Source organism: Bidens hawaiensis, unplaced genomic scaffold (assembly GCF_021521415.1).
Source record: "Bidens hawaiensis isolate Kalapana, Puna unplaced genomic scaffold, B.hawaiensis_p1.1 tig00021713_1, whole genome shotgun sequence".
Taxonomy (NCBI): domain Eukaryota; kingdom Viridiplantae; phylum Streptophyta; class Magnoliopsida; order Asterales; family Asteraceae; genus Bidens; species Bidens hawaiensis.
This window is the reverse complement of record NW_027493379.1, coordinates 325,483-347,800: the sequence shown is the minus strand read 5'-3', so window position 1 is coordinate 347,800 and position 22,318 is coordinate 325,483. Positions and strand designations below refer to the sequence as shown.

The 22,318-nt window shown below is 33.8% G+C and overlaps 1 protein-coding gene across 1 annotated transcript; it reads left to right on the top strand.

Moving 5' to 3' along the window:
- The first annotated feature begins 3,839 nt into the window (after positions 1 to 3,839).
- On the top strand, positions 3,840 to 4,880 carry LOC143564093 (uncharacterized). Its single transcript, XM_077051476.1, has one exon. The coding sequence runs from the start codon at positions 3,840 to 3,842 to the stop codon at positions 4,878 to 4,880; it is 1,041 nt and encodes a 346-aa protein (XP_076907591.1).
- Positions 4,881 to 22,318: the final 17,438 nt, after the last annotated feature.

Below are 22,318 nucleotides of genomic sequence, written 5' to 3'. Positions count from 1 at the left end.
AAAACACAGGGACGCAAACAATAATTTTCTCAAAAACTAACTATAACATTTTCTTAAGAAACAAATTGGGCCTACCAATGATCGGGCATGGATAGTCGCTCCCCCACCCCCAAAACCGCCAGTGTAGCAAGATGCTACATATATCCATCCAAGCGATCTACAAACATAATAAATGCCTTGATAGTTCAAAGCATAACTATTCAATCATAATACCTGTATTTCGAATTTTTATCACGTTTAAGTATATTTCCCTTTTAAGTTGGTGTTATTAGATGGTAAACCAATCTTAAATAGACTAGTTATCTATATCTTTGGTAATGAATACCTTATCATAATATTCACTTAGTACTCTTAAACCATCCATAGTGGGTAAATTGTGAAGGTGTTTCGAAATGCTGACCGGGCGTCACATGACATAGAACGTCTGGAGGTGATGAATTTGACTACGCATGGTCTTAGTAATTGATGCTCATTTGTTTAGGTTAAAACAATGCAACTCGTCTAAAAGGTGTGGTGGTTATCATTGCCTTATAAGCGGGAACTTAACAATAGAGTTACCACTGCTTTAAATTTGTATTCAGCATTGTTATAACCACTGATTTGATAATCAAGTTATTAGCTTTGAATCACACAAGAAGCTTTGAGTTTTAGTATGAAAAAATGACAAGATATTTTAAGCATATTGTGAGTTGTGCTCGAAGGAAAAGTTAAATAATAAAGCTACAAGCACAAAGTGTATAGTAGTTGTACCGTTATCAGGTGCCTTAAAGCCACAAACATAAATCTAGCAACCATACATTCCTACAACTATTACGATTACTATTACTATATATAGTACAGAGAAATTTGGTGCCGCTAAATCTTTATTGGCTCAGGTGGCGGCATCAAACTTGTCTACACTATTTTGATTATCTTTTATAATATTGGTACCGTAATTAACGTAACGAAACTGATCGAGCGTTAATTTTGTTTTATTTACGTGACGGAAACCAACTGAATTCATGTAAACTCATCGCATCAACGTCTGGGACTGACAAAGTTCGGGTAATGTCCGGACCAACAAGGCTCGGGTTTTGACACCATTTTTTTAGGTCCGGTACCATAACGAAAACCGACCAGATGACAATTTTATTTTTGTTCTAGTTCCGGTAACGTAACATACGTGAAGGAACCCGACCAAATTCACGTAGAGTCATCGTGTTTTGTTTAGTTCCAGTACCGTAATGAAACCTACCGAATTCGCGTCGCCTTACTGTCTCAGCACTCGAGACTGAAAACGCTTGAATTTTACCATCACCCGGATTGCAATATGTTAAAATGCAAATATGAGAATTACCCAGCTTTAGTTTTTAGAAAGAAACTCAACTCAATCAGCAGCTATATTGGTTTATGTCGTTTTAAAGAGTTCATGCAACATTTTAGATTCAAACTTGTGGTGCTGCTATAAAGAGGTTAAACGTGTTAAATGAAGTTAATAGTATATCAAAATGGGTAATATTGTTGAAACATGACCCTATGGTAGTTATGTACTTAGTGATGATTGTCAAAGGCTATATGTAGTGTACTGTGATGTTTATGTATAAAAGTATGAATGAGAATCATCACTGTTGGCTCTGAGAATTGACAAAAAAAAAAAAAAAGAATTTGGGCCAAAGGCGAAAAATATTTTGAGCCTTAACTAAAAAGACGATTTTGTTGGGCTTAAACAATTTTAAGGGGTGTTTGTGATTGTTTATTTTCACCAACTTATAACTTATTAACTTTTTAAAAAGTAATAAGGTGTGAGATTGCTTATATTTTGAAAGGAAAATTTCCATAAGTTCCAATGTTGTAACTTATTAACTTAATGAAAAGTTATAAGAAGGTAAAATAAGGAATCCCAAACACCCCTTTAATTTTTAAATTGGCTAATGTACAAAAAATAGGCTTAACCATGTCTGAAATGAGACTAGAACCCACAACCTTTTGGTTGGAAGTCATATCTCTTTGCCACCAAACCACGTTAATTGCTATATAATTGAGTTTAAACATTACATATACATATTGTTTCTTATAAAAATACATATAATTAAAAAAATCGGACCTAACGGACAGTCGGGCCTATGATCGTCGACCACTTTGCCATAGGCCATGACCGGCCCTGAAAATCATAAGTTGATAGAATTGATAAAAGGTTAATTGTTCACATTGTAAATGGGTCAAAAAATGTTTAATTATTAGTATTGATTGTCAAGGCTATATATAGTGTAGTGTTATCTTATTGACCTATTTCTAAGCAATAGTTTGAATTAATAATGGAGTTGAAAATGTAATTCGAAATTTTAAAATATGTGTTTAACCTCATTGCTTGCAACTATGATGATGAGAAACAAGTACATGAAGCTCTGGATCAAGACGTGTGAGTTTAAGTTGAAATTTTTGATTCTGACAGGGTGAGCGTATTTTATGCCGGTCTTAGCAAATGAATTAGGGGTGTCTTCGGGAACCGTGAAAAATTTTAGGCCGAAGGCGGAAAATTTTTTTTGGAGTAACTGTGATTAAACAATAAGAGTATATGTTATTTTTAATATATATATATATATAATATATATATATATATATATATATATAATTTTTAAAAATAAAAAACAATTCAGACTATCGAGGTGTCGGGTCAGGATCAGGATCGGTCGACCACCGGGCTCTTCCTCATAGCCGGCCTTGCAAATGTATTATAAAGGGCGGATCAACTATCCAAGGTGTTAAGAGGGTGGGCACAGGCCCACCATGCAGCCCATGAATTCACACATATATTAACCAAAATGTTTTTTATTTTATTAAAGAATCAATCCAATTTTATAGAGATTTGTTTATAGATATATGAGGCCGGTTTAGACACTTATTTTCATCCATAGGCCCCCACTTCACTACTAACTACTCCGTATAATAAAAGGTTTTTGACTTTGATATTAAAAACTAAATTATTTAAAAACTTATATTCTTACTAGACCTCCCTCCCACCAAGACATTGACCAAGCAATTCTAAGCTTTTAGCCTTTTACTGGTGTTTTAAATTTTTTTATATTACCTTTTTAACCACACAGAAAATTTAAATAATTAAGTTTTGGTTTGTTTTTTTATAAATAGTTTGTAGGTTTGTTTATTGGATTAATTTCTATTCCGGGTCACAAGTCGGTGAACCGGGCCTAAGAGGTTTAACTAGTCGGTTAAAGTCTAAGGGGTATTATGAAACATTCTATATGTTTGGTGGCCAAGTTCACCTTGTTGGCAAAGTTGACCTTGTTGCCCAAGTTCACCTTGGTGGCCAAGTTGAGTGGTGACCACATCTTATGCTTGGTAACCAAGTTGGGTTACTAGTATAAATAGATGTACAAAATTAGTGTTAGATACAACATCAACAACAAACACAACAATCACCACCATCACTACCAAAGTTATTGTAATCAGTTTTTTGAGTTATATTTTCTGGTTATAATATAAGTCGGTTATTTATAAGTTATGCGTTAATTATCGTTTATCATTCTTGAATTGGTATCAGAGCTCGGTTCAAGAACGTGATAATTAACGGCCAACAAAGAAGGTGTCTCGATCGAACAAGTTGGTTTGATTTCCTGAAGAAGTTGTTATCGTGGTTGATCGAACAAGTTGGTTTGATCTCCCAAAGAAGTTGTTGTCATTGTCGATAGCATAGTTCGTTCAGTTGTTACTTTATTCAAACAGGTTGGGTTTGAGTAGCCAAGGGTGACACGACTCCACCGCCGCCGCCAAATGGGAAAGAGAACGGGCCATCTTCCGTTCAATGTCCAATGTTAACTACAACGAACTATACCGTGTGGGCTATGAGGATGAAATTAGTCCTAAGAGTTCACAAAGTTTGGGACACCATCAACTCGGGTGTCCCCGATGAAGACAAAAATGACATGGCTATGGCCTTGTTGTTTCAATCCATACCCGAAACCTTGATCATGCAAATTGGAGATCAAGAAACTGCTAAAGCCATGTGGGATTCGATTAAAACCCAACACTTAGGTGCCGAACGGGTTAGAGAAGCACGTCTCCAAACCTTGTCAATGGAATTTGACAATATGAAGATGAACGAGTCAGATTCCATAGATAACTTTGCGGGCAAGTTATCGAGCATTGCCTCGAAATCAGCGGCTCTCGGCGAAGTTATAGATGAAGCAAGGTTGGTAAAGAAGTTTCTCAAAAGTCTCCCAAGATCGAAGTATATTCAAATGGTTGCTTCGCTTGAGCAAATGTTGGATCTCAATAAAACGGGATTTGAAGATGTTGTAGGCCGACTCCGAGCCTATGAGGAGCGAATTCGAGAAGAAGAAATTCAAGGGGGTGACCAAGGTAAACTTTTATTCGGTAAATATGATTCATCAAGTCATAGAAGTTTTGAATCTAATAGGGGACGAGGACGAGGAGGTCGAGGTCGCGGTCGAGGCCGTTTCAATGGCCAATACCGAACCCCTAGTACTGAACAAGGGTCATCAAGTCGGGGAAAAGTAAGGGTGAAGAAAGATCTGTCAAAGATCTTATGTTACCGATGTGACCAGTTTGGTCACTTTGCATCCGGTTTCCCGGACCGAGTTCAAAAGGGTCAAGAAGCAAACAAAACCGAAGCCCGTGAAAATTTTGATGATGCGGCGTATATGCATCAAGTTGTGTTCTTAAATGAACAAAACCTAATACCAAAGAAATACGAGACCGAGTGGGTCGAAGATGATGTATGGTATTTGGATAATGGGGCAAGTAATCATATAACGGGAAACCGGTCATACTTTTTAAAGTTAAACGAGAACATAACCGGGAGGGTTAAGTTCGGAGATGGGTCATTTGTTCAAATCAAGGGAAAAGGCTCAATTCTTTTCTAAGGAAAATCGGGTGACCAAGACTTGTTAAACGAGATTTATTATATTCCGGAGTTAAAAAATAATATAATAAGTCTCGGTCAAGCAACAGAGTCCGGATGTGACATTCGGATGAAACACGATCTTCTGACCATGTACGATGAGAACGGGAGGTTACTCATGAAGGTCAAGAGATCCGAAAACCGACTCTACAAAATACGAATGTAAATTGGAGCTCCCGTGTGTTTGCAATCGAAGATTGAAGATGATGCATGGCGTTGGCACGCAAGACTTGGGCACATCAATTTCGAGTTAATGAAATTGATGGCTAAGAAGGATCTTGTACGAGGTTTACCACATGTTGAACACGAAAAATCAGTTGTGTGAATCGTGCTTGGTGGGTAAACAAACGAGGTGTTCGTTTCCGGCTACATCCTCGTTTAGAGCATCCCAACCTTTGGAGTTAGTTCATGGTGACTTGTGCGGTCCAATAACCCCATCCACTATCTCGGGTAATAGGTATGTCTTTGTTATTATAGACGATTACTCACAATACATGTGGACGTTTTTATTGAAAGAAAAAGGTGAAGCGTTTGAAAGTTTTAAGAGGTTTAAAGTCCTGATCGAGACGGAGGCGGGTTTACCAATGAAAACTCTCTGAACCGATAGGGGAGGAGAATTCACTTCACGTGATTTCAATCGGTTCTGCGATGAAAGTGGAATTATTCGGCATTTAACCGCCCCGTACACGCCACAACAAAATGGCGTGGTAGAAAGGCGAAACCGGACTTTAATGGGGATGGTGCGGAGTATTCTAAAGGCGATGCATGTACCGAATTATATGTGGGGAGAAGCGGTCCGACAATCAACCTTTTTAATCAATCGGGTCCCAACCCGGGCCTTGGTTGATCAAACTCCATATGAACGGTTCAAGAAAAAGAAACCGATTATTGAACACGTTCGAGTATTTGGGTGCATGGCGTATGCTAAAGTTGATAGTGTACATCTAAAGAAACTTGATGATAGGTCAAGACAGCTCGTTTATCTCGGGTCGGAGACTGGTTCAAAAGCATACCGTCTCTTCGATCCGAACACCCGGAAAATTGTTGTTAGTCGAGACGTTGTGTTTGACGAAAACAAAGGGTGGAATTGGGTAAAGAAATTCGAGAAGAATGACTACGAGCCGGGTATATTTTCTATCGTTTGGGGGGGGTGCGGTTGACAATGGAACTGGTCAAATCGAACCCACTATTAAAGAAACGTCTATAAGCAACCCGGGTAGCCCAAGCTCTGAACATACATCACCAGTTCAACACGAGTCCAACGACTCAACCGAACCAAGTCATATCGGGCCTAATTCCTCAACCCGATCCCAAGTTCAGTTGATGGGTAATGGGTCACAGGTCAATTCGTGTGAAAATGAGGCCCAAACGGGTCTAAGACGTTCAACCCGAGTCTCGATATTACCAAGAAGATTACAAGAAGATTATGTGTTACATATTGACTCTGACTATGACCAATTTCTTCTTATAGCAAGTGGTGAACCGAGTAGCTATTTTGAGGCTAAGTCGAACCAACAATGGGTTCATGCTATGAATACCGAGTTCGATTCGATAAACAAGAATGAAACATTGAGGTTATTCGAACTTCCAAAGGGTGCAAAATGTATCGGGTTGAAGTGGGTGTTCAAAATCAAACGAAACACGGATGGAACGATAAACAAGTACAAAGCAAGGTTGGTTGCAAAGCGTTACGTGCAACAACCCGGGATTGACTTTGATGATGTTTTCGCTCCGGTAGCCCGAATCGAGACCGTTCGGCTACTAATCGCATTGGCAGCATCTAACGGGTAGGAAATCCACCATCTTTATGTAAAGACGACTTTTCTACATGGTGAATTGAAAGAAGTTGTGTTCGTTTCACAACCCGAAGGATACGAGAAAAAAGGCGAGGAGGCAACAGTTTACAAGTTGTCAAAGGCCTTGTACGGGTTAAGGCAAGCTCCCCGAGCTTGGAACACAAAGCTCGATAACATCCTACGAGATATGAAGTTTCAAAAATGTTCCAAGGAACAATCGGTTTACCGAAAGACGGATGGGAAACATTTTTTGATCGTAGCCGTGTATGTGGATGATTTATTTGTGACAGGTACAAGCTCGAGTATAATTTCCGATTTCAGAAAGGGTATGGCGACCAAGTTTGAAATATCGGATATCGGGAAGTTGACCTACTATCTCGGAATCGAAGTAGTCCAACAAGAGGACGAGATAGTAATTACACAAGAAGGACACGCCAAAAGGATTCTAAAGGAGACCGGTATGCAAATCTGTAATCCGTCTCAAGTCCCGATGGATCATGGTGTGAAACACTCAAAAGCCGAGAATGAAGTCGAACTCGATGCGACCGAGTATCGAAAGGTAGTGGGTTGCTTACGGTATTTATTACACACTCGTCCGGATATTGCGTACTCCGTGGGTATTGTTAGTCGATATATGCAAAGCCCACGAGAATCTCATGGTATGGCAATACGACACCTATTGAGATATTTGAAGAAAACGACGAGTTATGGGATCAAGTACGGGAAGAACGGGTCTAAACGACTTGTAGGTTATAGTGATAGTAGTCACAATATAGATGAGGATGATGGTAGAAGTACCACTGGCCACGTGTTTTATTACGGGCAATCTCCAATTATATGGTGCTCACAACAGCAAGCGACAGTTGCACTCTCATTGTGTGAAGCTGAGTATATGGCGGCTTCAGCAGCCACATGTCAAGCTGTATGGCTCTGAGAGTTGTTGAGCGAGTTGACTGGAGAAGCATTGCAGAAAGTTATGTTGAAAGTTGATAACACGTCCGCAATAGCCCTTGTGAAAAATCCGGTTTTTCACAACCGAACAAAGCATATAAAGTCTCACTTTCATTTTATCCGAGATTGCTACAACGACGGCGAGGTCGATGTTGAGCACATTAACGGGAAAGAGCAACGAGCCGATATCCTCACTAAAACACTCGCAAGAATCAAGTTCACGGAGATGCGCGAGTTACTTGGAGTTGAAGACCTTACTAATCCGAATCAGAAATTAGGGGGGTGAATGTTGGATTAATTTCTATTCCGGGTCACAAGTCGGTGAACCGGGCCTAAGAGGTTTTAACAAGTCGGTTAAAGTCTAAGGGGTATTATGAAACATTCCATATGTTTGGTGACCAAGTTCACCTTGTTGGCCAAGTTGACCTTGTTGTCCAAGTTCACCTTGGTGCCCAAGTTGAGTGGTGACCACATATTATGCTTAGTGACCAAGTTGGGTTACTAGTATAAATAGATGTACAAAGTTAGTGTTAGATACAACATCAACAACAAACACAACAATCACCACCATCACTACCAAATTTATTGTAATTAGTTTTTTGAGTTATATTTTCTGGTTATAATATAAGTCGGTTATTTATAAGTTATGCGTTAATTATCGTTTATCATTGTTGATTGTTTATGTTAGCCGTTCTGTATGTTAGGTTAATTTATATGTTTATGTTAATATGTAATTGTTTAGTCTTTTTCTTTTACATTTAATAACCATTTTTTTAAGTTATAGTTAATTGCTTAATATAATTGATAGTCACTTGTTTTTGACCCGGACTGTTTTTTATTGAGCCAATTCTGACCTACACATATTCCCCCTGTACTCAATATTTCTGTATTGAATGTAACGTCGAAATAGCCCATGTTTGACGATTTTTATGCTCATGTGCATAAAATATGTCATGCATTGATCGATTATTTAAGCGTATTCCTCTTACCTAGTGATGGTTGTGCATGAGTATACTAACCTTTTGCATTGCAATACCACATGTAAATCTTGATGTTTGATTTGGAGGACGCTGATCAAGCTCCCGGAGACAAAAATGAAAAAAAAAACGAACACATATCTTGAACTTGCTTATCGTTTTCGTAATGTGTTAAGGACTAGTTTGGTTTATTGATGGATTTCAAACTATTGGTTTATTGATGGATTTCAAACTAAGGGTAGCTAATTCATAATAGAGTTTTGTTTGTATATCTTTAAATACTATTAAAGCAATGCAATGTGGACACATGGCCTTCTTCTAGGTTGTCCACATGTGCAATCCAGTCAGCATGTTTCCATTCTCATGTGCTCTAATATTCTGTCACGTGTCATCAAACCTTTTTTTAATAAATCAAAAATTAGTTGCGTGGACTGGGATTCGAACCTGGGTTTTGAGCGAGATGAAAGTCTTTAATACATAGCACACGAACCATCCAACTAAGCTATCTTGATGTCTTTAAGAATGAAAAATATATCCTATATATTAAAAATCACATTGTATTGGAAGTGGACAATGGAAATTAACTCAAAAATAGAAATAAATCCTATGTATCTTTGAGTTAATAATTCATAATTTTTCACCTTGAACATATTTTTCGCTCTTTCTCTATTAGCCGGATCTCTTTTCACCCTCTAATATATTCCGGCTACTCTTGATCTAGATTTGTATTAATCGTTTTCCGGTAAGTTTATATTTTATAATAAACTTTCGATTGTTGATATATGTATTTCCGGCAAAATTATATTTTCTTCCGGTTATTGTTTCCTCTAACCTTTTTATCTTTATTTTCATTGTCAACTGATTTTATTAAAATCAGTTTAGGTTGTAAATCAAAATCGGTGATGAAGTTAATATGTGGACGTATTTACGTTTTTCCGGTAAGTTTTTCCGTTAAAGTTTTCCGGTTATGTGTTATACCTATAACAATGAGTTTATACTTATTTGAAGTTTTATATTTTTCTTTCCTCTCAAATATTCCGACTAATCTAGATCTAGATTTGTATTAATCGTTTTCCGGTAAGTTTATATTTTATAAAAAATTTCCGATTGTTGATATATATATTTTCGGCAACATTATATTTTCTTCCGGTTATTGTTTCCTCTAACATTTTATCTTTATTTTCATTGTTAACTAATTTTATTAAAATCAGTTTAGGTTGTAAATCAAAAACGGAGATGAAGCTAATATGTGGACGTATTTACGTTTTTCCGGTAAGTTTTTCCGTTAAATTTTTCCGGTAAGTTTTTCCGTTAAGTTTTTCCGGTTATTTGTTATACCTATAACAATGGTTGTTTTATATTTATTTGAAGTTTTATATTTTTCTTTCCTGTTTTTTTGTTTTACATGTTGTTCTTCTAGGTTATAAATAAAAAATCACCTTCATCCATGGAAAATATCATTATTTCGTTTTTCCCGTAAGACACATTTAAATTATCCGGTTATAAAACTTTAAATACTATTTAAGCAATACAATGTGGACACATGGCCTTCAACTAGGCTGTCCACATGTGCAATCCAGTCATCAAATTGCCATTTTCAGAAGCTATAATATTGTGCCATGTGTCATGTTGACCAAACACCAAAAAACTTATTTAAACCGTAATATTTTCCTCCAAAATCATTTTAATTTCTCTCTCTCTCTCTCTCTCTCTCTCTCTCTCTCTCTCGGCTTACTAACTCCACCATCTTCTATATTCCGGTAATGTAGATCGGGATTAATCGTTTTCCGGTAAGGTTATATATTATACTCTAATGGTCAACAATGTTATTTGATTTTCCGACAAGGTAATATCTTTTTCCGGTAAGGTTTTCCGATATGGTTTTATATTTATTTTAATTGTTATATGATTTTGTAATAATATCTTTAGGTTGTATATCAAAATCCAAGATTGAATTGATATTTTGAAGTTATTACGGTTTTTCGGTAAGGTTTTTCGGTAAGATTTTTGTTTTCCGTTTTTGTTTGTATTTAATCTCTATCTCTCTCTCCCTATCTCTCTCGGCTTACTAACTCCACCATCCACCATCTTCTATATTCCGGTAATGTAGATCGAGATTAATCATTTTCTGGTAAGGTTATATATTATACTCTAATGGCCAACAATGTTATATGATTTTCCGGCAAGGTTATATCTTTTTCCGGCAACATCATATTTTCTTCCGGTTATTGTAGATCTAACCTTTTTATCTTTGTTTTCATTGTTAACTGATTTTTTAGGTTCTAAATCAAAAACGGCGATGAAGCTAATATTTCTACGTTTTTACGTTTTTCCGGTAAGTTTTCCCGTTCATGTTTTATACCTATAACAATGGTTGTTTTATATTTATTTGAAGTTTTATATTTTTCCTGTTTTTTTCTTTCACATGTTGTTCATCTAGGTTCTAAATAAATAGTTTCATCCATGGACATTATCATTATTCTTTTTCCGGTAAGCCTAATAATAAATTGTAAATCAGTGGTTTAACATTCCATAACATGTAGCATTACCGCGACTAATTTTTTTATATTTCTAAAACGATTACAATTTCGAATTTTAAATTTCAAATTTAAGTTAAAGTTGAAATTTGTAAATGGTTGGTCAATATTCCATAACATCTAAACTTACCATCATTACAATTTATTATTTTCTAAAACTATTTAATTAAAAAATTTTAACTTTCCAATTTAAATTAAAGTTGATTTTTTTATTTAATTACTGGTCAAACGTTTAAGTTGGTCAAACATTTTTAAATTGTCTGGTCAAACATTAAAGTTGATTTTAACTTTAAGTTGAACTTTTTAAATGGGTGATTAAACAAACATTTATAATTTATAAAATTACCATCACTAAAATTTATTATTTCTAAAACGATGTAATTTAAACTTTATAAATTTCCAAATTTAAATTAAAGTTGAATTTTATGGATTACTGTGTAAATTTTCATAACATGTAACATTACCATGATTAAAATTTATTATTTGAAAAACGAATATTAATATTTAATTTTCTCATTTCAGGTTATGTTACCAAGTTGATATAGCTAATTTCATGGGTTGAAGATTTGTTGATAAGATATCTTATTTTTTGTTTAATATTGATGTATATTTTTATTATTATTCATGTATTTATGTATTTTTCACAATTCATGTAATTTATTTGATTTTTATATAATCAATCATATATAGTTGTTGGTTTTGTCCATTTAATATATTTTAATCAGAACCGATGTATTAAAGAAAAATTTTATTTTTGTATATTATAATTATCTATTTATTAATGATAATCTCTATAATTTATAATAATTATTATAATTTTATTAATTTTGTTATTATTAATTAATTACCTTTTCTAATTAGTTGTTACATCTTATTTTGACAGAAATAATAACATTTACACCTTACCATTTTTATATTTCAATATATTTGACTTAAAACATTATTATGTTATTATATTGAAAAATACATTATATTTTTTATATATAACCAATTACGTTATATATAGAAAACCCAACAAATAAGTTATAAAGTTTTCATGATTTTAATTACAAGATATTTAAACTTCTTTTAAATTCGGAAATGACCAATCTTTTAACAAATTTTTAAAGGTTTTAATACTCTCCACAATTTTAAACTCATTTCAAAATCTTTCCATAATTTTTTTAGGTTTTCAAAGTAACCGATTTGATTTTCATATTTGTAGTTATTTCTAAATTAATTAGCCATATTATTAAAATTAGAACATATTTGATTTTAATATTTGTGATTTGGCATTAACTAGAATAAGTTATCATTTTAATATTCAAAAAACTGATTGTCAAACTAAAAATACTTACCATAATTGTAATGTAATCTTACTTTAATTTACGTGAATATTAATTATTAATTAATGCTAAAATAATAACCGTGTTATTTTAGAACACAATATTCAAATTGACATAATTTTTAATAATCAATACTTAATATACATAAACTAAATAACCGTTTTATCATCATTTTTAAATATTATTCGTCACATATGATTTAGAGAATATTATTAAACATGACAACTTTTCATAATTTATTAATATTATTATTCCGTTGAATCAAGATATTTCAAATTATTTCTATCTTTACATAGAAGACCAAATTTAAACTTAAAACTACAAAATTTAAATTCCTTTTTAATTAACATATTTAAACTCTTTTTAAATTCAGAAATGGACCAATCTTTCAACAAATTTTTTAAGGTTTTAATACTCTCCATAATTTTAAACTCATTTCAAAATCTTTCAATAACTTTATGAAGTTTTCAAATTAACCGACTTAATTTTCATTTTTGTAATTATTTCATATTAGTAAAATTAAAACCGATTTGATTAATTTTTTTGATTTGGCATTAACTAGAATAAGTTATCATTTTAATATTCAAAAAACTAATTGTCAAACTATAAATACTTACCATAATTGTAATGTAATCTTACTTTAATTTACGTGAATATTAATTATTAACTAATACTAAAATAATAACCGCGTTATTTTAGAACAAATATTTAAATTGACATAATTTATAATAATCAATACTTAATATATCATAAATTAAATAACCGTTTTATCATCATTTATTAATATTATTCGGCACATATGATTTAGTGAAAATTATTAAAAATGACAACTATTCACAAAATATTAATGTCACTTTCTATTTCAAAAATTAAATTAATCACATATTAATTTCTTATTGTTATTATTTATAGTAGATTCAATTGATTATGAGATTCCACACCCGAAACATAAGTTTCTTTTTATATTCACCGTTTTAAATTTGGTTATATATGTTCAATATTTTTTTGAATTTGTGTTCACAAAATATTAATGTCACTAAATTTCTCAATAATATATAATAAACACGTATTATATTTTTATCCATTTTAACTAAAAAGTTTTTTAAACATAATATAAATCTTCTAATTATAACATCCAAACAATTTTATAGTCTAAGGTAGCGTTTGTTATGCAGGAATGGGTGATGGAATGGAATGACTCATTGTGAGGGAATGAAAAATAGTGTGTTTGGTTGACCAAAGGAATGGAATGACCCATTACCCAGTCCAATTCGTTCCCTCTAAAATACCCCAATTTCATTCCATTCGTACCCCATGTTTTTTTTTTCATTTCATTCCCTCCTTCACCCTATATCACCTCCACCACCCTCCCAACACCACCACCACCAACATCAACACCCACCACCACCACCACCAACCGCCGCCGCCACTGACATTAGCCACCACCACCGCCGCCCACCGCCACCACCAACAATCACCATCGGTGCCAGCCACCCAGCACTACCAGCAGCCCGCCGCATATATCAACCATCGCACCACCATTACACATGCCGACCCCCGTCACCGCTGCCCACCGCCGCCGCCACTGCCACCAACCACCACCATTGGCGTCCACCGCCGCCACCGCCACCAACCACCACCATTGGCGTCCACCGCCGCCACCACCCACCTCCACAAACCAACGCCATCAGTGTCAGCCACTCACCACCTCCAGCCGCACGCCGCCCACCGTCACCGCTGCCCACTACCACCTCCACTGTTACCGCCACCACCACCTCCACCGTTACCGCTGCCCACCTCCGCCGTCAATGCCACCAATCACCACTATCAGCGTCCACCGCCGCCACCACCCACCTCCACAAACCATCGCATCAGTGCCAGCCACCCACCACCTCCATCCGCCCGCCGCCCACCGTCACCGCTACCCACCACCATCTCCACTGTTACCACCACCACCTCCACCGTTATCGCCACCGCTCCCACCACCACTCACTACCATTTTAATTTAATTTTTTTATTTTTTTCTTACCTACCAACAATATAAAGTAATGATTCATTTCATTTTCATGTGGTAACCAAACATTTCATTGGAATGGTAATAACCCATTCCATTCCTTTGTCCATTCCATTACCACGTCCATTCCATTCCGCCGCCATTCCATTACCCCATACCAAACAGACCCTAAGTCTTCATAATGTTTTTAAAGAATATTAAAAATATTTGATAATTTATTTCCTATACGTTTATATTTTGTTTTCATTGATTTTGCATCATATTTTTTCACCTTTAATTATTTTCAAAGTCAACATAAAATTTTTTAATCTTTCGAAAGTTATTTGAAAATTCATTTATTGTAAAATGTTTTCAAGTTTTCCAATTTTAACAAAATATTAATGTCAGCGATTTAAAAGTTTGTTGCAAGATTGGTCAAAAATCAAACAAAATTTCATAATTTTTTAAAGTTGACTAATTCCAATTTTTTTATATTTTGTAATTATTTTGAAAATATTTTCAAAACAGGTTGTTTTAGAAGAGTATAAAATTTGTTAGGTATAAAATGACGGCCAAAAAATGTTTTTATTGATATATCTTTTTGATTTAATGGTTTAAGTTAAAAACATTTTATGTTGTCATTTTACTTTGTTTGTTGTTGTATGTTATTTTGTTTAAATAAAAACAAAAATTTAATAAAAACAACTTTATTAATGTTCAAATGTTACTCATTATTAAATATGTTATTATGGAATATTTAATTTGGATGATATTGTTTTATTATATTTTTCATGTGGTGAAACAAAATGAGTTTCTTTTGATAGAATGTTTAAAGAAGTTGATGGTGGTTTAATATGAAAGTACATGTTTATGTGTTTTGTTGATATTTTTTGGTTGTTCGATGTACATTAACTTATTGTAACTTTTAACTTTTAAGATCTAGACAATGTAAATGGTTAAAGTTTTAGTCCGAAAGTTTGAAGAAGTATTGTGTTGTTTGAATTTGTTGTTTAAATTTATTATGTTTGTTATGTTCAAATTAACTTCCTGTAATTTGGAAGTTTTAATATTAAGACAACGTAATCTATTACTTTTTGGTTGGTATGGTGATGTGTTAAGTGACAATATAAATCTATCAAGTTTTAGTAGTTAAATAAAGTATGTTTGTTTAAATTGATTATATTTAGTGACAAGTTTTTCCACCTGCGTATCACACGGGCATATACCCTAGTTACGATAATACGATGATACTTAGAAACCAAGAATCTATTGTTTTATTTTAAATTTAAAGTAGAAGTTATAAAACATTTTAAAAAGCTAGGACTGAATTTCGCAAGCAATTAAAGTTAATAATTGATCTTTTAAAATATATTTATATGATATGATTGTACTGAAAACATGAGTATATATTAATCAATAATGTAATGCCACCTCATTTCTACCATTAACTATCTAAAAACCATAAACTTACAGGGAACACTTACCCGTAAGTACCCTAAAACTTCATTAATTCATTTCAATTTTTAATGGTCAATAATGAATCAATGTTGTGTGACAAACCTTTGTCATGAAATGAAGCCATGCACCTTACCCACATGGGATGGGGTGGTGTTACCATGTGGTTTGTAAGCCATACACCCTACCTATATGGGTGCCCCTTCCCCGTGAGTGTATTAAAAACAAATGAAAATAATAAAATAAGTTTTTATGATTATGACAAATATAGAGAAGGAATAGGACATGAACGAAAATTATCACAATTTAACTTTCATAAACTTGATTAATAACAAAATTCATTCAATTATGTTGTATTAGAAGTTATAAGATGTTTAAATAATATCATGGCTATTAAAATCACACATAGGCACCGATTAATCACTATTTGGTTAAAGTCGGTGAAAATTAAAAAGTTGTATATATAAGTTTGGTATATAAATTCCAATCCAAATAATCTCGATTAATCGCTAGTCTCTGCCAACGCTGACTTACGCCTAGCAAGTTCTGCAACAATGCATAATATCTATAAAGATGCTATTAAAATATATAGATAAACATAAGAATTTAACGTTAGATGTAAATGAAGTTAGTGAAACGATTGGCTGTGTCGACATTCAGCAATATCAGTTAGACTAAGGGTGTTGCTCGTGCTAGAGTGATAAGCTACGAACTCTTTTAGCAGTTTGGTTGTCAAAAAAACATAAAATATGGCTCGAATTTCAAATGCAATATAGCATATTATAAATTTTTCGGACATCACATGACACGTGAGTACATGAAATCTGACGCTAATGAATTAGATACGCTTTTAAAGCTTATTATTCATTTTTTAACTTTATTGATATTACAATAAATTTTCCTTTAAACCAGATTAAAGGAAATAAGTTTCTTAAATCGTATCAGTGGTTTGTCACAAACCAAAGCTTCATAGGTATGCGTAACCCCACCGTCTGCTGCCTGAATGGTCAACCTGTGGGTGAGCCCCGGAAGGTGGTCACATGTGATCACCTTCTGGAACGTCAGCTGATGTTTGGACACAAGGTTGTGACATGCCACCGCGTACTTCCCCAAGTCTGTAATGTAAGACTTCTCAACAGTCCAAGCCCCGTCTTCATACACCAGGTCGGTACCCGTACCAGACACACCTCCTCCACTAATGAGGATTGCACCAACGAAAGCTATTGTCATAAGGAGAAGGGGTTGAGCCATTTTGAATATGAGTAGAAGATTGATTTCATATTCTAAATTTATAGTGATGAAGTTGCTAGATATGTATTAGATATGTATTCATTTATGAGATTTGACCACCACGTACACATTTGGTGCATTCTCAGCTAAAACCTAGTCGTAATCCAAGACGGTGAGATACTAAATGTATACATATACGAAGTTACACATGTATACACATGTGATATGATGGAGTAAGCATAATCAAAAACATTAATATATTAGTTACTCCTATTATCGGCCAAACTATTTAGTGATTATATAGTGTTTTATATGTATTTTTATAACTTAACCTATAATTAATTTCATAACCCAAAGGAAAATGTTTTATATTTTTTATGGTAACCATGTACGTGGATTATTAATTTAATGTATTATAACATAAAAAATATATTTAGGTTTTTTACAGTGAATTTATTTTATTTTTTTTGTCGTGTGTGAGATTTAAATCTAAGACCTTTCTAATGTGAGATTTTTTTTTCTTTTTCTTTTTTTTTTATAATTTGGAGTATTGAGGTACATAATTATAAGTTTTGGATTAAGTAGTTACTCATAAAGATAAACTGTTTTATTTGGAGATTATTGTTGGATCCGATCGTGACCAAAAGTGCGTTAATTATCAGGGATATTAATGTTGGGAATGTGAACTGTCCGATATGTGGTTCATGTCCGGAGACGATACAACATATGTTTGTATATTGAGAAGGTATTAAGGATATTTTATCAATTATTATGAATTGGTAAAGCTGTCTAAGTGTGCAAACTGTGTATCAGTGGAAGAAATTTTGGAATACCCGAACAAATTTATTAAGTGTAATAATTCGCGTTTGGCGGTTTAATCTATTTTGGTAGTGACGTGTTGGTATATGGGTAAGTAGGAACGATCTCATTTTTAATAAAGTACACATTGTCATGTCCAAAATGATGTATGAGATCAAATCGGCATCTTTGCTTTGGCTCAAACAAAGGAGCAAAAGTTCATGTGTTGAGTGGGATAAGTGATGCTGGTTCAACTTCGTGAATTTTTCTGTATAAAAGGTTGGTTGTTTTATTTTATGTATTTTTTGTTTTTTCTTTGTTCTGGGCTACTTGTCTCTTGTACGTGGTTCTCTTTTAGATTTTTAATAAAGTTAGCCTTTTCAAAAACAAAAAAAAAAAATCAAAAAACACTCTTTCAATTTAAAGTGTTTAAAGATTTTATCTTTGTTCATGAACCATCAACGCAGGGTTATGTTTCGGAGATAAGTAAAAACAGATGTATTGTTTTACTGGTAGTTAATGAGCGGTGGATAAGGGAAATTGGTTGGGGGTAAGGAGTTGGTGTGGTTGAAAATACAATATCAATCAATAGTACATTGGACCTCATTATTGTCTACAAACTGTCTACAAGCATATATATGATCGGTGTCAGCTTTCAACTACAACTACAACTACAACTACAAATCTTGGAATTCCTGATATAGGCGATAAGTATAGTAATATTAATATTGATTAATGTAAATCAATCCCTAGACTAGGATTAGAGGTTGCCGTATGAATGTGTTAAATATTTTTTTGTTTCATCTACATTGTCTGTAACTTATGTTTCCATAAATTAATACTACAAAATCGAACAATCTTTATATCTTATACTAGTTTAATCCTCCCGTGTTACGGGAGTTGTAAAGTTTTGTTTTTAATCGTTTTGCTATTTTATGATGATTATTTTATTTTTTAGCGTTTGAGTTTTACGAGTTGAGATGTTTAGGTTTTTTAGAATTTTAACAAACAAACATAAACGAACACGGGCAAGCTGATTTTTTTAAATGTACAAACATGAACACAAATATTTGTCTAATGAAAAAAGAGGTATTGATGTAGTTGACGATGGTGGGTGGTATTGGAAGTTTACCGACGATGGAGATGATAGACCAGCAACAAAGAACATGTAAAGCAGATAAATTAAATTTGGGTTTGTAATGAAAGTGTTTATCAATAATGAGACCTTATAACCCATTTGAGGGCTATTAGAGTTTGGTAAGACACATAAACTGTGAAAATTATTCTTTGATAATTAAGAGGTTATTTCACAATTAAATGAGATGTTATAACCCGTTTAAGGGTTATCCGGGTTTGATGAGACCCATGACCCGTGAAAATTATTGTTTGCTTATGAAATAGTTATACAAATAAATGAGATGTTATAACCCATTTAAAGATTATCCGGGTTTGATTAGACCCATACTCGCGAGTTCGGGTCAAATGCATGAGAAGCCTCCATTTATAAATCAAACAATCTGGTGGCTCTAGAGAATGGGGGTAACAACCTGAGAGTGACACCTAGGATTTTATGGTAGACAATTATATAGATAGTTAGATATTTGAGTGTGGTATTGTTATATGATAAAATAATATGGTTTCAGTTGGTATGAGTTAAGTTCGTTAAGATACCAAAACTAAAAAAAAAATTAATATGTCAACATAGAAAATAGTTTCGATGCCAATACACCTAAAAATATAAAATCATATTAAAATGTTCATAACAGTAAGGATGGTATTCGTTTAGTAAAATGCGAGCGTTGCAGATACGAGTCAACACGAATTTGATAGGTATTGGCTACGCTCGTTACGATACCGGAACTAAACCAAAATATAAATTAGTCAAACATATTTTAAATAAAAAAAAGTAGCAATACTCGTATAACGTATTATAAAAAATTTAGCATTGTTAAAACAATGTTTATTCGGTCGATAAAATTTGAACATTGATAAACCCACAAATTAAATTATGTAACCTTTTGATGTCCTGCTTTCTTTTTTAACAACAATATATTGATCAAATAACTCAAGTACTTAACTCTTTTATCTTTCTCGTGTGACGAAGGAATTGATCGGTTAGAGATCTTCAAGTAAAAATGGGAAAACCAATCTAACATTTGAAGAATTTTTTTCTCAAATGTTTCTCGATGACCCCAAACTTTAGTGGCTGCTTCAATTAAATCAAGTAAATTTACACATTCATCAAATAAACTGAATTCGAGTTTATCAGTAATCGCTTCACTCTTTTGAAATTTGCTATGATCAGTAGTCTGCTTTCTTTTTTTAACAACATATATATCAAATAACTAAACCCTTTTATCTTTCTTAGGTGGCGAAAGAATTGGTCGGTTAGAGATCTTCAAGTAAAAAATGGAGAAACCAATCAAACATTTGAAGAAATGTTTTTTTGAAATGTTTCTCGATGACCCCAAACTTTAGTGGTTGCTTCAATTAAATCAGGTAAATTTCCACATTCATCAAATATATTGAATTAAAGTTTACCAGTAATCGCTTCACCCTTTTGAAGTTTGTTATGATCAGTAGTTCGCTTTCTTTTTTAACAACATATATATCACATAACTCAACCCTTTTATCTTTCTCAGGTGACGAAGGAATTAGTCGGTTAGAGATCTTTAAGTAAATATGGGGAAATCGATCTAACATTTGAAGAAATTTTTTCTGAAATGTTTCTCGATGACCCTATAGTTCAGTGATTGCTTCAATTAAATCTGGTAAATTTTCACAATCATCAAATAAATTGAATTCAAGTTTAATAGTAATAACTTACTCTTTTAAAATTTGCTATGATTATGATTGTTCATTAAGTCATTAATATATGAATCTAAGTAATCCCTTTTCGAATTCATCATGAATATCATTATCCCTTAATTTCTCATTAGATCTTGCACATCGTTACGTTTGCCATCAGCGGATGTGGCATATGTTCATCCTCATTGAACATCTTCTTGATTTGGTAATTGTTTTCATTTAATTTCACAATAAAACCTTGAAGCCTTAAATTGTTCAAGGCTTATAGAGTTTCTATCAATATTAGGAGTGTAAAACATGATTTGGTCAGAATTGCCCTTTGTGATGTGTTAAAATGAGTGGGGATCTCGGCAAAAAAGAAGCTCGAGTGAATTTCCCGTTGGATTCCCTTGAAAGGAGGTCTACTCTCCGGCCAGCAGACGTTCTTATGTTTAGATGGGCAGGAATAAGCACGCTTATAGACCTTACTGGAGTATCTCCCCTTGTTGGGCTTAGGGATACCGGGTTTGTTGTTAGGTAGGCTGTGTTGAAGGCGAAATAAGGAATAATTTCTAAGCATGAGAAAATATGTGCCGAGAATCAACACGTCTTCATTCCTTTTGCTTTTGATACATTTGAGTCCCTTGCTCCCAAAGCTATTACGTTTACTTAAAATAGTTCCACAGGCCGTGCACGGTAACTTATCGACGCCAACGAATTATATCTTTGTTTTCAGTATGATCAGGTTTGCCATTCAAAAGGGGGTGGCGACGTATCTTGTTGCCCGCTTACCCGCTTCATATTTAATATATGAAGGAAATACATGGTATCACGATTTGTTTGCCATATAAATTCAATCTTACTCTGTATGTCCCACGAATGAATAAAATCTATGTATTATCCATTCTTGATTCAACCCCAAAGGATTCCTTAATTTTATGAATGAGAGGGAGAGGGACAGGGGGAGAGAGAGAGAGAACATGCAAAGTGATTGTGTAATTTGGAATTCACTTACCGTATTTCACTCTATAGGTCGTGATATGTGCCATCAATAGGGATGTAAGCGGAATGAACCGAACCGAACGGGACCTTGTCCGTGTTTGTCCGTTAAGCTTGGTCGGACAAACGGAGGGTTCACGAACACCTTACCGAACGAAAATTTGTGTCCGTCATTAAGGAATTGAATTTGTCTGTGTTTGTTTGTGTATGTTCGTTAGTATTGTAAACGAATGCTAATGGACACCAATGGACAACTGAACACTAACGGACACTAATGAACGTTAATGGACAAACAAACATAAACATATCAAAATATACTTGACATAAAAACTAATGAACATTACACCACATGATATCCAAAAATACTTAACACTTAACATAGTAACCAAATACATAATCATATCAAACTAATGCTTTAGTATTCAGAATCTACAAACTTCTAGCATTTCACGATAAACAAGCTTCAAATTCTTCATTCTTCAAGGAATTTAAACATACACGACACTATTAAGCGGACGTTATCAGACAGATGTTACCGGAAGTAATCGGACG

Bases quoted from the DNA above. Each gene is read 5' to 3' on its own strand.
- LOC143564093 (XM_077051476.1), top strand. From the start codon at position 3,840: ATGAGGATGAAATTAGTCCTAAGAGTTCACAAAGTTTGGGACACCATC.